Below are 14,962 nucleotides of genomic sequence, written 5' to 3' on the forward strand. Positions count from 1 at the left end.
ACAAATTTGCCACACCACTTTGCTTTGAACCGCTATGGTTGCGGCTTACTCCAAGCCGCCCCGGGCGTACTATTGTGTTGCCCGGCATATCATAAGCCTTCTCATAAGAATTACAGTCGATAGTCCGACCTCTGTTAAGAGTCGCATGCTGAAGTCGTCTGGTAGATGGCGATTACCGGGGGCGAGAGCGGGGCCCGTACCGCTACCGTGAGTACCTCTGTCTGTCTCTTCCTTCTTCCTACGACTAAAGCGTTGTCACTGTGTTACTTGCCATCGACGAACTGATGTAGCGAGTCAGCGCACCGGCGGAGCGTCGCGCAGCGCTGCCGTAGCTTAGCACAGGAGGACGCCCACGAACCGGAGTAAGACATCGCTACCGAAATGCTTCCAGGGGGATTCAATGGGCGGCACGCGCCCGTACTGCAGTTTGAGCTGCCAGGCTCCATAAGGTACGCGATTGCTTCGTTGCACTGGTACCGCGGTTCCAAGAATGTAGCGAGGGGGTGTGTCTTGGATGCGCGAGTTGGAGCGCCTGCGCTGCGCCTCCTCGAGACTTCGTTGCATACCGTACCTTTTTGGGTCTGAGTTGCAAGGGTGTCATACCCGTTCGGCAGGAGACTCGCTGGCTCGTCCGTTGGGCCGACGCCCAACGAAAGACTTTCTGTTCTAGGTCCCGGAAGTTCCGATACCCAGCGCTGCATGTGTGCTTCTGCCCCCGGAACTGTCTACTAGACAAGAAAGAGGTCCTACCCGCAGTGTGTATAGAGGCACCGACTCATTCCGTGCGGTGACCCTGTGTCGCTAGGCGCGTGTACCCCTGCTGTGACTGAATCATGCAGTTAATTATACGATTTCTCCGGAAGGCACACAATTCCTTAATCACGTACCGTGTGCTCCGTCCACATTGTTGCATGCGTCTCTTGACCGGGATCGGGCAGGTTACTGGCTCTCGTTAGGCCAGATGCCGCAGCGGACATGGCGCAGCTTCAGAAATCTGCCTGTGTATGTCGAGATCATAAATTACTTACTGGAAGGAAAAAGAGCACTGACGGGACTACCTTCGGTGATGTCCACCACGGTGCGGCCGACACTCGACGCCATCCAGACATCCATCATTCAGTACCGGTGCGACAAGGCCAGCGACACGAAGCCCGGCTCTCGCTTGACGACCATCGGCTTGTCGGACACACATTCGGCCATGTCTTTTTGTTGCAGTGCAAAGAGGGCTGCACAGCTGGCTCCCAGTCCCCTCTCGCGCTAGTGTCCCTTTAGTACGGCTGTTAATGTCTTCTCTGTTTGCCCGGTGTCAGTGAACTGAAAGTAGAATAACCAGGAGCCATTCACCCTGTCGCAGGAGTCGGGACCGCGGCGGAAGCGCAAAAGTGGTCTTCCACTCGGGAACTGCATAAAAAGAGTAACTTCATTTCTCCGACGGAACTTGGTTCCGTCCCTGGAGTTGGAGCTTTTTGGAGGCCAGCGCGGGGTAGATCGATGGTGTTGAAACTTCTGCTACTGCGTGATCCTCTTGTTTTATATGTCTTGCAAATCAGGTTCGTTTGGTTCTGCAGATGAACCTCTCGCAGATCGGGACTGCAAATGGCCAAGTCCCTTGCGCACCTCGTGTCTACGTGGATACGGGGTGTCAATGATCTCCGACCGCGGCGGTTCGAAGACGCCTTGGCAGCACGTGCAGCTTCTTCGTTCCTGATGTACTTTTGCTTATCACAACTTTGCTGCCTGGGTGGCTCATTTGTCGTGGAAGTTAGTCGGGCTATCCTGCTGCTCCCTCCACACAGGATGGGATAACAGTTTTGGTAGTAGGTAGTAGCGCGTCCCACCCCGTCGTGCCGGTAATGATTTTCGGCGCGTAGGTGCCGCGCACACTAGTTTGCCAGCCGTGTAGGGTCCTTTCGTTCTCTTCCCACTATTACGTGGGTCCGCCCACATGTGCACTGAGCCAGTCAAGTGGACTGTAACTGCCGTTTTTCCCTCCTGGTGGGCCCCTTTTTATCAGGCATCAGCTTCTCATTCACGCGACTCCGCGCACTCGGGCATGCTCTCTCTGGTCTCTTGTGCCGCCCTGGTCGCGGTTCGCAAGATGGGCTGTCGGCGGTGCATATCCTCAGTAAAGGCGTGGTCTCGATGTCATGTTCATCCCCATGTGCGCGTGGTTGGCGCTTGCGCTTTGGTCGCCGGCCTCTTCTTCTTGTGGGCTGACAACATTCTAACCTTGAATCGTTTTCTCGCTGACTTCAGAGGGCCGTGGAGCCCGTCTACTACGTCTCTCAAAGGCCTTTCTGATTCTTCGATTCCTTCGGGCGGCATCACAGAAACGGCTATCCAGAATGCACGGGGCTTTGTAGACGAGAGACTCCTTCCTCCTCCATGGAGAGAGCAGACACCGACCCCTCGAAGGGCTTTTCTCCTTGGCCTGCGGTCGTTTTTCTCCAGCAAGCACTCCCCCTCGGGCCGTGGTGTTACTCTCACTCCGGGCGCTCTCTTCGCTCACTCGCCTCTGAATTTCGCTGCAGACCTAGCTGCACTTCACCAGATTCTGCGGACCGATGCTGCCTCGCAAGCTCGGTCGGACGGACGGCAGACTTCCTCTCGGTTTCCCGGTGATGTGACAACCGCCCTTCCCCCAGTTTCACTGACAGCAGCGGTGAGCCCCTCCGAGCCGCTTCCAGGGGTGGATTACCCAGCCACCAGAGTGTTCATGCTTTACGTACCCAGAGCCGTGGAGACAGGCTCAGGCCCTCTCGTGCTGGTTGACCAGGCATTTGGATTCATTGAGTCTTGGCGGTATACGTTCACTGTGCGACAGGATGGCTCAAGGGAACCTCTTCTGCCCGAGGAACGCCTGCCTCCTGACTTCGAAACCGATCCAGAAGATCCGTTCCACCACGGTCCGAAACGGAAAGGGATGCTTTCTTGGAATCCGAAAAGTCCGTCTGCCGCGAAGGTCAGCCGTGAGCAAGCCGGCAGCAGCCAGAGAGAGCTTCATCGGCTCGGTGACAAAGGCCAGGAAGGCACTCAGGAAGCTTCACGTAAGACTGAGTTCGCAGCGAAGGATGCCCGGACAAGCAGTGAAGCGGACGGGTCTAAGATTGAGAAGGATGTTGGGGATAGCAGAAATGAAGAGAACCGTACGTCAAATGCTGGAGAAACGGTAAAACAGCCACCCCGGGCAGGAGCTTCTTCTGCAGTCGGCAGCGGCCGCGTGTTGCACGAGGGTTCAGACGCAGAGAATCTCTGGGGGGCATTGAAGCCTTGGTGGAGTGGCCGAGAGGTTGGCGACAGCGTTGCTGTGGATACGCCTGTTGTTAACGACGTTCTCGTAGTCGTCGACCCGGGGATGGATCGCAGGCATGTTCCCTGGATCTGTGATGAACTGGCAGACCTTGGTGGCCTTTCTGGATACCGTGCTGATCTGCAGCAAAGACTGACCCTGGCGTTGGAAGAGAGAAGAAGAAGACGGCTGTTCTCGTTGTCCCAAGGCGCAAACTCGACAATGGGGACAGCAGCCGCTCGAGAGGATGAGGAAAAAAAAGCGAGCAATCCGGATGACCGTAGAAAGACAAGTCCGTCGAAGACAAGAGAAAAAGAGCAAGATCTGCGAAGGCACCGGTGTATAGTTGTGCGTGTTATGCTCGACGAAACCCAGCTGAGTCCGGTGTGGAACAAGCACCCAGCGATGCATTCGGTGAGCGCTCTGACTCACCCTGTTGTGGAGTGGATGATGATGCAGTACGACCTGGGGATGCGAAGTGACAATGATGCGTTTGTTTCCCCCGCTCTCCTTGAGAGAAGGAACACCCCGTGGATTGTCGGCCTTGACGAGCATACGGGCGAAGCGCAGTTCGCGTTTTATGTTGGTCACGGGGCTTATAACAGTGACAAAAACAGACTCGTGCTTGCCGAGTATTCCAGGGTTTTGAAGCTGCGGCACCAGCACGTCTTTGGTATCGGAAGTACGTGGTACGGAAGACCTGCAGACATCGTGCGCGCCGCGCGGCTTACAGTCAAGGTGAGTCAGGACCCGGAGCGTCCGGCTTTTTCTCTCACGAGTCTGGAGCCGGTGCGGGCGGGTAGTGCAAGTACTTGTGAAAGCGTTCGCAGATGCACGCTTAGGAGGCTGCGGATTTCCGTGCATGTATGCGAGCAGGCAAAGTCGTCGAGGCCTGTATGTCTGCCTACCGGCGCACAGCATACCGTGCTTACTATTTGCGAAGAGGTCCGCAGTTTTCCATTGTTTGCGGGTCTGTGCCAGAACTACATTCTCGACCATGGCTTTCTCAGTTTGGAACGAGGTACTCAACAGTGAACTGGCAAGGCCAGAACAACGTCGTGCATGCAGATCCGCAGGAAGCAAGGCCTGCAAATACAGGGAACGTATGTGATTTTTGTTGATTGGACCTGCCTCTACTGGCGGGCCGGGTTTTGTTTAGGTCGGGGACTTCCTTATGGGAGCGGATCCAGTTTTTCTACGCTTAGACGGCGAGTGGCCTCTTTGGTATCGTGGCGTACTTCTCCTATACTCGGCGGAGATAGCAGTCAATCACCTCATCGACAAACAGCGTCTCTACGTGAGAGAAGATCTGCTGGACACTTGTGAGTCCGACAGGTGTAGAATCCGCGCGGTCAAAGAATTTCACCGGTGCCGCTGTTCGCTTGGCTCCGGGACAATCTTGTTTGTGGCAGAGGAGGTGTGCTTCACTTCACTTCGCAGCATAGCGGTTGGACGACTAGCTTACTGTTCACTCCTTTGTGTGTGTTGGTAGTGGGGCATTGACGTCAGCAGTTCGCCAGGCTTTCCTGGACCGTAGGATAATTCCTAAGGTGTGCTGCCCCTGAGTGTCTCTGCGTAGATTGCCGCGCACTCACAGTTACTTACATTAACGTGCACTTCTGGATCCACCTGGCAGCCAACTTGACGTTCCATACGCCACGTCGTCGTCTCTGCTTGCGCGTCATCACAGGTTGTGACTACTAAGTTCATTTGCTTATGGTTCCCCGAGGAGCCACATCAGCCTTTTCTTGGTAGCAATCTCGGCTGTGTCTTTTAGTCTTTTTTCCGCGGGATTGAATTTGCCGGGTAGACGACGGTCTGGAAACTGAGGCAGGACAAGGACACGTTGCGTACAATCGTCCTACACGTAGGCTGCTTCTCTCTGCATCCGGAGTAAATTGCTCTGTTTGCGGTCGAAGCCAAGGGGTTCCAGTGCGACAGTCGTAATGGCAACAATTGTGTCCGATTTGAGACGTAGCTCTGCAGCTCTCTCCTGCACACGAGCGGGGTGTGTGTCCAAAAGAAACTCGACTGATAGCTGGGCAACTTCGAGCCCCCGTGTTCATGTGTCGTCAAGACGTCTCTCTTTCCGCCAGTCTGGGAACTTAGCTGCACAGGTTTCCGGACGAGCACTGCTTTGTCTTCGTCTTTTGGGCGCGCGCCTTCGGAGGTGTGCGTGGATTGGCTGGGTCAATAACAGAACCTGAGCGCAGCGAATGATTACTTTCATGTCCCGTTCTATCTTTTGTGTATTGCCTGTTCTGCCTGCTACTAAGCTTCTGCAACGCGAGGCGTCATGTGGACCGAAGTGCCATGGCTGCATGTTCACTGCTGGCACACACCCGACTTCTTCAGCAAGCACAGCTTCATGGAGGGCAAGTACAGCGACGATCTCTTTTTCGACCCTGAATTCAACTACCGGGACATTCGGTGGTATTCGTTTGTGAACGCGAGCAATGGAAAGAAACGGAGGCTCCTTCAGCAGGCCCAAGCTAAGGTCAGCTTTTTCAAGTCCTCCTGCAGCCCGTGTTTCTTTTCTATATTACGAAGACGGCCGGTTTGTTCCTCCTCACCCGCGTGGGGTGATCACACACGTTCCCCTGTGCAAACGCATCAACAGTGGGCAGAACTGAGCGGGTGGGAGACTCCTCGCCACGGGGATGCTCGTGCGTGAATTCCTACATCCGTACGAGCGAAGAAGTGAAAGAATGACTGGAAATGTCATAGTGGTCGATAGAGCAAATCGTTTTCCTTCACACCATTCATATTGCAGGGGAATTCTTCGCCATAGGGAAGTTGGGCTGCAGACAAACTAACGTCCTACTGCTGCCGGCGAGCCACGCGCGTTCGCGGAGGCTCACGGCCCGATAGACTCTCGGCTTTAGGCGCAGGTAGGCGACTACAAAGGCCTAATTTCACCTTTATAAGAGCCGCAATTCGTGGGTCTACCAGACGACTGTTTCAGTGGGAAGCTAGGTCCTTTTGCCGAGGCAACTCCCGCTATTCACGTCCCGTGGCTCCTGCAGCGGCCCGTCTGGACAGCTGGTTTCCTCTGGAGTACATGCGACCCGGAATTCCTTTCTGCGGGAGGCTCTTTTTCTGGAGTTCGCGTCGGCAGATGGGCTCTTGCACGTCCTCTCGGAGGCCAACATCCTACGGTGCGATCAAAAGGTGTCTTTAGCTGCTCGGAGCTCTCAACGGTGCAGCTAGTGGAAATGACTCAGCGCTTGCTTAATGACTTTAGCGAGTCTCGCAGTTAGTGTGTTTTTCTCTCAGTACATCTCGCTTTGGAGAAGAAGTTGTATTGTTCTCCCTTCAGAAACGCGAGGCTGCGGTGTTAGACGGGCGCCGCTGGTCCGCTCCCCTGTCTCCCCTACTGGAGGCTCTCCTTGCGCAGCAGTTCTCTGTCTGTCCGCAAGAGAAGCCACACGCCCTACGACAGGGGACCTGGTGCTGTCCCGTCCAGAAGGAATGTGGACCTACGCTCACGGAGAACTGCTGTTCCTCCAAAAATGCTTTCGACTGTCTCGTGCCCCCCTGCAAAGGTGAGGCAACATCCCGATTTGCTGCCTCTGATGTCTCCCCAGCCTTCAGGGATAATCAGGAAATCACGGGATCCAGAAGACACGGCGCGGTGTACGCATACGTGCTCGGTGCTTGTTTGCATCCTTTACGGTGCCGCGGAGTTTTGCCGTTGCTCTTTCTTGTTAGTATATGCTTCCCCTTGGGGAGTGACCTCCCACTTTTCAAGGCGTTTTGTCACAGCACCCTTGTGTTTCATTTTCGGCTAGACGAAGATAATGTTTCCCATTCGTCACTTGGACAAGTCAGTTTCCTGGTTCCTGTCAGCGGTCGCTGCTTTATGTGGAGGAGAGCTCTAACAGCATCATCCTTGTGCTTCGTGGGCTTGCCCGAGAAGATTTCAAGATAACCCTACAGTCTGTTTTGTGGCTGAAAGCTGCCTCTGTAGTTGCGTTCGCGAACGCAATGCGTACGATTCAGAAGCCCGAAGTCCTCGCATACTGTTCTTTGCGTTATGGATCGTTCGCAGGCTGGTCAACGCGGGATCCGTATCCATCCTCGAAGACAGAGACAAGTGGAAGCGCCACCTCGTCACCGGCTTCTTCCGGACCCAGGTAGTCGATGGGCGCGAGATCCCACTTACGACGTAGCCTCTTAGAGCAGTCAGTATCATCATCATCTACTAGCTAGGACTAGGCCACCGTAAGAAGAAAACTCTGCATACGGGGCTACCTGCGTGATACAGAAGCGAAGTAGTTTTGCTGAACGCGGGTTGACACGTCAGCCCCCGTGATCAAGATGTCAGAAGTGCCAACCGTGTCCCCCGAAATGTGTGCTCGTTAAAGGGTAACTGCCTGTTGGGGAATAGCCGTTCTCACGATGAAGTCAGCACTCAACAGGGGTCTCCATTGCTATACTGTTGTCGCCTCCAGGGACGCGAAGCCGCACATCATAGCTTTTCTTTGTGTTTCTGGCTTTCGTCGACGTCGCCATACTGCCGCCTTTCTTGAGCACAGACGGCATCGGTCTTTGTCGGTGGAAAGTGGAGAGGGTCTCCGTGGTAGGGTAGCGACGCATTTCCGCTATTTGTTGTCGTGTGGGCGGCTACGTAGATTATAGCGGCTTTTTGTGTTTTTCTCTGTGTCCATTCTGTACTGCTTTCTGACAGTGACAAAACCGCGCCAGCTAGCTCACCGGCTGCAAGGGATAGTGCTCCAGAAGAGGAACCATCTGGCCTTCTCATACAAGAAGGCATGGCTACTCCGCACCATACCAGCCGTGATTCCCTCGCGATTCTAAGGAAGCAGCTTGCGCTTGAGAAATTTATTCCTGGGTGCACGGAAACAGATGGCTGTACACCATTACGTGCACACAACCCTCCCTGACGTAGGAGTGCAAACGCTTTTCTCGCGCAAGTTTCTTTTATCTTTGCAAAAGTACCGAAGTGCCAGAGCAACAGTGGTAGACCCTGTAACCCGGTATTGAGAGTTTTTCGTTCCGCTTCTATGCCGCAGCCGTGCATGCTTTCTTCACAGGCCTTTTCTGGTGGTGACAATGTAGCCCGTCGTATAATACCCCTGCCCGAGGAACCATCGCAGTGTGTCCGTAGAGGGGAAAGCCAGTTTGTTGCCCTCTGTAAACTGCAACGAAGTGTTTTCTGTGTTGGGGCTGCCATCCGTCTGAGAATTCTGTCCCGCGCTGGGAAGGGTCGGTTGTCAGACATTTATGTCATCCAGTTTTCCCCGCCGATTCCCGAAGGTATGGTTAAGAAGCCGCCGAGTTCTGCAAGCTTGGAGGACTTGCCCAGGCGACGCCCGAGTAAAGAACAGATATGTGTATTCAGCAGGACAGTTTCAGGGGGAAAGGTTTTCAGTTGGACGTTATTCTGTGGATAGTAGCACGCTGCATTGAGGACGCCGGTGAAGGTCTTTTTCTGGGTGCAGCACCACAGAAAGGGGTCCTAGAGGCCTATCCTCGCTTTTTACGTGTATTCGTCTGTGCTTTATCGACGCTGTGGTATCGGGCCTACCAGATGCTGACATCTCGTACCTCGGGGGGGAAAACAAGAACGGAGTGATGTGTCGCCGTCTGTTCTCGCGCACCCAGCGCGCCCCTCATGCCCCCGAAAAAACGGGAGAAGAGGCATAGTGTGAGATGATCTCGTTTTGCACTCGTAATGGTTTTTAATGGCGGTATTCGCGATTCAGCAACAGGCTGCTCAGAAGACCGCCGAAGAACCAGACTACGAATTCCGCCGTGACAGGGTGTGCACCGGCGAGCAAGAAGTGGGTGGCGTCTGTTTCCGCTTGGCCATCACGTAACTTCTGTGGTATCGCCTTGATCATTAATGGATGCTGACCCGCCCGCCAGGTGTATAGCAGGTGCAGCAGGCCCCGTGGTGGTGGCGTTTCGTACGCGGCCATAGCTGGGAACCATCCAAAACGAGGCAGTGAGCGTCAAGCATGACTGCGGCCGAGATCGATGCCACGTGAGATTGTTGCGGGGCTCGAGTGAGATGGAATCGCCTTGGCCACAGTACATTTGAGGACAGCATACACACGACCGAGCTCCCACGAGTTTCCTCCCTGGCGAACTGTACCAGATTGTAGCTGCAAGGGGGTCCGAGTACTAGGTCACGCCCGCAGGCGTTGGCACGGTCGCGGTCTTGGAAGCGTAGCGGGGTGATGACAGCGCCCGACGGCTACTCAGATAGACCTGCTGAATCGGTGCAACCGCCGCAGAACTCCAGAACCAATTGTGGGAGCGTTGGCGTAACATAGATACGTGCGGGGGATTGCCCAGCACTGAGTTGGGCAACTAGCAGGCCTCTATTACGGGGCCGAGGCTGCGCCCCAGGTGGACTCCCGACATTCGGAGGCAAAAACGAGTGCGTCACATAGCGTTTCACCCGGGTCACGTAGGGTCCACAGAGGGGCTCCGAACCGTTTCCTGATAGTAGGAGAGGCGGCACACCCGGGAGGCGGGTTTCGCGCATCCCCGGTGTGCCGCCTCTCCTACCATCAGCGACACTTGCGCGGCGTCTCGGTGCCCCTGCCGTTGCATACCGTATCTTGATCCATGAAAAGCGCCAACCAGTCAAGTGTGTGTAAAACTGATTGTGTGTATGACTGAGAAGCGAGCGCGTTTTCTAGTCCAGGAGTCGTGCCCATGGTAGTTATGCCGACAGGCATCCATTTCCACCGTTCCTCAGACTATGTTAGCTTTCCAAGGGATAGCACGTCATCCTTCAGAAAGCCCGAAAGTGAAGACTCTTACATTGCAACGGCACCGGTGCTGTAAGTTTTCGCAATGACCGACCAACTAGCAGGCATGCCGTGAAGAACCCTAGACGGTAAAAAAAAGCCGTTGCATGTTTTCCAAAGAACGAAGAAGCTGCGCGCTATTACGGAAGTATGGCGGTAGGACGGGTGACGGAATTTTTCTAACCTGTCTTCTTAGTGCCGATCGCATCATCCGGGGGACGCGTCGCTCTTCCTGGAGAAGGAAGCCAGGCGAACCTATTGGAGCTAGGGGTGGGGGAGTTCCTCATCAGCATAGACAGAACAAGATAGATTTAATCGAATTATGGTCGGTGATTTCTCCTAAGTCTCCGGGCATACGAGATCGCTGGTCACCCCAAGTGGACCTAGCTCATTGCTCGAGAGGTGAAAGAAAGAACAGCTCAACGCGGGCGTTGGGTTTACACGTTTGGCTACTATTTCAGAGGTCTGTCGCCTGAACCTGCTTACGCAGTAAGTATTATTCACGTGGGGGCAAGTAAGCTGACTGGAGAAAACAATCCGAAGGTCTATCCACCTGTTTAGACGAGACCTGGACACAGAAGACTACCTGCGAGGTTGAGCCCTTCGTCCAAGCTCTCCAAAGCGGGGAGGAACGTCTTTTCCTAGTGGCGTTGCGCGTGCTTCCTCTGGGCCCTTGCGTTCTGGTCTAGGCAGCTAGCACGTCGCCCTTTGGTCGCCACGCCGCTGAAAAGCCCCAGCGGGTCTGAGCTGTGGTCAGCTACGTACGGTGGCAGCGAATGTACAGGGAGCAGCATGACGGGAAACGGTTCTTGCCCAGTCTGCCCTCGTCGCTTGCTAGCTGTAAAAAGTTCCCTCTAGCTCCCCCACTAGCTTCCCTAGCTTGGTCATCTGTGCGTGTCGGCAGGCCTCCTCAAACGTGGTTGCTCCGGTGTGCCGCGGCAGATCACGAAAGCTCAGACTTCACTTCACGCGAGTGTCCTCAAAACAGGGGAGTTTCCGGCGCTGTCTTCACACGCTGCCGTCGCCTTTGGCTGCGTCTCGGACCGGTCTTCCTGTACCGTTGGGCTGGAGCGGCCTGCCTTCGTACAGTCCATCAGATCTGTAAATTAGCTGTGTAGTGCAGTCTCGGCTTCCAAGGCGTACCGCTGTGCTTTCTCAATGGTTTACGCGCCCAGCGTTCAGGCTGGCGCATCTTAGATGGGCAGCCGCTCGTCTTCTGCGACTAACGCGCCTGGGTTCGGCGAATAAAGAAGATAGTGAAGAGACGTCAGCCAACATAGGATTCGCGGCAGGTTTTCCGTCGCGCTAAAGCTCCACTGCCAGAAACCGGGGTTCGGCGAAGTGCTCTATGAAGAACGCCCACTCTTCCACCTCTCCAATCACCACCCCTAGAGCACTGTTGCGGGATACAGTCACGACACCCGGTTTGTACTGGCCAACTTCGTCACTGACCCGCAAGGAAAAGAGGTGTCCAGCACTGTAACACAAGCAGGAGCCAGAGGTTTTCCGCTACTCAAACTGCGACACCGTGGCTGCTAGTCGTGTGAAACGCTCGCTGGAGCGCATCTGCCGCGTTGCACAACCAGTATGAGACGGACCCCAGAAGGCTAGCGCCCAGAGAAGGACCGTGGATGTTGCGAGCGCAGATACCGAAGTATCGATTCGGTCACAGTTCTTCACGTCACAAACGGTCTTCAGTACGTGATAGCAACTCACACTCTTTCGCCGTCGGTACGACTGTAACTGCACACTCCAACTGGTCATCCGATAGTCAGTGCACCGTAGCTGTGCTGTTAGGAAGTACCCTCTAGGACCAAATCAGCCAAAGTCCTCTACGCTGCTTGATGAACTTCCTCTCTACACGATTTGCACAAGAAGGCCTGAGAGCCCCGAGCACGGTCTTCTTGCTACGCTGCTCTCGTTGACACTCGTGATAGGGCGTACGACGCTGTTTTCTACTCGGGAATGACACAGAGGCCATAGTCGGCAAGACGAAAGACGGAGTACTTAACACCTACCTCTGGCTCTGACGGTATGGCAATGCTACGTTCTTACATGTGCCGAGACAGCACACCCAGTGCCTCTCACGTACGGAACTCGCTGTACGACCTGAAGTTCGTCAGTCCGAGTGCAGGAGAGGATTCCTGCCACCCCGCGACAGGGCCAGGTGTTCACAGAAACACTGTTAATCTAAGAAAGAGAAGCATATGGCCGCTGCTTGCTGCAGACCCCTGCCAACGAATCTGGATGTGCAACACCTGTTCTTTACGTAGCACCACAACACCCATTCCACGCGCACATTCCGTCTCACGGCAGCTGCATATATCTCCATATGCCTGGTAATGGCTATCTCGCGCACAGGGACAGCCGCACGCGAAGCCACCCTACGGCAACTCTCACCTAGTGCAGCAACAAGCCCCCTGCTGATCCAAAAGTGCACGCCACTCCACCCAAACAATGCACTTGCGATCATCAGGCAGGGCTGACGAGATCAACGCGGGACAGCAAACAACAGCCGGCTCGTCCCCGCTGCTGGTGAAAAAGAGAATGCGTACAAGCAGACAGCTTTACACGGAAAACTGTAGTTAATCGAAAGAACGGACATGCATTATGCTTCTGAATGTGGCGTTCAGGTCATGCCGACAATTTTTCTCCGTCTGAAAACTTAATCGCACCCAAGAAATCAAACTCTGCTAGTGTTTCTCCACGAACACAAACTACCGAGGGCCGACGTCCTCAATTCTCCAAACGTGGACCACGCGTAAACGCAGACAAGTATACTACTTGTTCCTCTTGTACACATCATGAAGTTGCAGCAAGACACTCCAAGAATACACTACTCCTAACAGACTCCTCTGTATGGAACCTAACATTCCCCTCCGGCCGGGTCGGACCACCTCGACGCCCCCAAGCAGCCGGCGAAATCGAGTGACTAGACGACAAGCAAAACACCGCCGAATAGCTCAAACAAACGAGCCTGTAGCTTTGGTGTCGAGTGCTTCTCAGAAAAAAAAAATCAGCCGATCCCACTTGCCTTGGGCCCTGTAAAGAGAACCGATCACTGACGGACACTGAAGGAGAACCATACTCTAAGACCTCGCTCCGGCAATGAAAAGCAGGCCTCCATGCACTCTGGACTGTGCCCCAACCGCATAACGGGTCCTCCGCGGTGTTGCACCTCGCGTGTCCGGCGGAACACTGGAAGACGGCCGTGCACTTGGTACATCGGAATAGCTTCAGCAAGATTTGAACTGTCATTCTCGGGTAACAGTTATTCACTCTCTTAGCTCTTCAGTCAAAACAAAGCTGCCGTGTCTGCGAAATAATTAGTAACACTCAGAATTCACAGTAGCCCGTAGACGGCTGCGCGCCCTGTGAAACCACGGCGCGGACCCTTCCGGATATCGGGAAACCGTGATAGCGAACCGTTGAAAGCAAAAAATACGAAAAAATAAACTGCGTACTCAAACCGCCCTCTCCAATGACACCTTCCTCCTGACGCGTCTGCTGTCTGTGTAAATCTCATATGTCCCTTATACACAAACTCTTTGCACACGCAACACGGCGGCTCCTCACGACCAAATACAGAAGGACCGTTCAAAGCACTAAAAGTGGGGACCCCTCACGCTCTGCCACCAGAAATTCAAAACGGGAATACCACCAACTGTGCTATGCTCGCGAAAGTATGCGGAAAACATTTCTGCATGGCCTGGTAGGGACCTCGATGTAACCACCTGGACGTGAGGCCTCAACTATTCGACTGTTGGATTCCGTGTGACAGTCCCGAAGAGCCAAATCCCTCGACAGCCTGAGAGGGGCAAGCTTGCAAACTGATTTCTCTACGCCCGCTGCCCACCGTCAACAACGGACGCACGCACCTTGCGGGACACTTGTTCTACCATTGGAGCCGGAGCGGACCGACGAGTGCATGTGTCTACAGGAAAAAACTGTCCGAGACGATTTGGATGTACAGTCACAGTAACATCCACATTTTGTAAAAGACCGAACGCATACTACTGAGCTACACGAAGCACTCTGGACCGTTATCTCCAGAGCGGAAAACAACGTCAACATCGCAACTCTACTGAACCATGAATGCTGGAACACATTAACGAAGCTGATGCCCGCACACAACAGTGATGGTGCACGTACCTCCGACAACGGGAAATGCGCCGGACAGATGGGGCACCGTAGATTCTGACGACTTCGGCGAGAGCTGACTCGCTCCACGCAGGTGCTGCGCCGGACAGGACCATACACAATCTATACGCAACCGTCTTGCGCCGTCGCGACTGCAGAGCCCCATGAGTTTTCATCGCGGGAGAGACACGGAACGGCACCCCGAGTTCGGAAGCCACCATGTCAAAGAAACGAAATATGCGATCAACTCCCCCGCTATCGCAGGCGTCCGCGTCAACTCACACTTTGCCTCGGGATACACGAATACTTACCCGGACAGTAACCTACGAGTGTTCTGATACCGCGCCGATGTATAATGTCTGTCAACTAACTAACGAAGCGAAACTGCAAGTCGGCAAAGGACACTGTTACACTTCCTTTGTCTGTCAGACAGTTTCCCTGGCTCCAGAAGACCGTGCCCTCTCTGCATCATTGCTCGACTGGAGGCGAAAAGCACCGCAGCCACCGGAAGCGGTCTCAATGTCGCCTGACTGTACTCGTAAAAAGAGAAAGATGGGGCGACTTGACCCGGAGGTGAATGCGTCCGGGAAGCTGCCCGAGAGCTTCAACTTGCCAGCCGCTGAAGAAAGACACCTTAATTCCTTAGTCACACCAAGTGTAAACTGGATGCCTGTCTGGGACTAGCACCACCCCCGGTGGTCCACTCACTCATTTCGCACTCGCCTAACAACGAAAAATCAAAATAATT

General features: G+C 54.4%; 4 protein-coding genes across 4 annotated transcripts; 1 reads left to right on the forward strand and 3 right to left on the reverse strand.

Moving 5' to 3' along the window:
* Positions 1 to 1,006: 1,006 nt before the first annotated feature.
* On the forward strand, positions 1,007 to 9,127 carry CSUI_006359 (uncharacterized protein). Its single transcript, XM_068066522.1, has 5 exons — positions 1,007 to 4,611; positions 5,566 to 5,786; positions 6,609 to 6,834; positions 7,341 to 7,425; positions 7,980 to 9,127. The coding sequence occupies exon 1, from the start codon at positions 1,946 to 1,948 to the stop codon at positions 4,322 to 4,324; it is 2,379 nt and encodes a 792-aa protein (XP_067921499.1). The 5' UTR covers positions 1,007 to 1,945; the 3' UTR covers positions 4,325 to 4,611; positions 5,566 to 5,786; positions 6,609 to 6,834; positions 7,341 to 7,425; positions 7,980 to 9,127.
* A 2,304-nt stretch (positions 9,128 to 11,431) lies between these two features.
* On the reverse strand, positions 11,432 to 14,317 carry CSUI_006360 (uncharacterized protein). The gene is made up of 3 exons (XM_068066523.1): positions 14,227 to 14,317; positions 12,475 to 13,389; positions 11,432 to 11,551 (listed from the first exon to the last, which is right to left on the reverse strand). Exon 2 carries the CDS (start codon positions 13,330 to 13,332, stop codon positions 12,877 to 12,879), a length of 456 nt encoding a protein of 151 aa, XP_067921500.1. The 5' UTR covers positions 13,333 to 13,389; positions 14,227 to 14,317; the 3' UTR covers positions 11,432 to 11,551; positions 12,475 to 12,876.
* On the reverse strand, positions 12,362 to 13,389 carry CSUI_006361 (uncharacterized protein). Its single transcript, XM_068066524.1, has one exon. It carries the CDS (start codon positions 13,330 to 13,332, stop codon positions 12,877 to 12,879), a length of 456 nt encoding a protein of 151 aa, XP_067921501.1. The 5' UTR covers positions 13,333 to 13,389; the 3' UTR covers positions 12,362 to 12,876.
* On the reverse strand, positions 12,475 to 13,408 carry CSUI_006362 (uncharacterized protein). Its single transcript, XM_068066525.1, has one exon. The coding sequence runs from the start codon at positions 13,330 to 13,332 to the stop codon at positions 12,877 to 12,879; it is 456 nt and encodes a 151-aa protein (XP_067921502.1). The 5' UTR covers positions 13,333 to 13,408; the 3' UTR covers positions 12,475 to 12,876.
* Positions 14,318 to 14,962: the final 645 nt, after the last annotated feature.

The sequence above is a fragment of the Cystoisospora suis genome (genome assembly GCF_002600585.1).
Source record: "Cystoisospora suis strain Wien I chromosome Unknown contig_3204, whole genome shotgun sequence".
NCBI lineage: Eukaryota > Apicomplexa > Conoidasida > Eucoccidiorida > Sarcocystidae > Cystoisospora > Cystoisospora suis.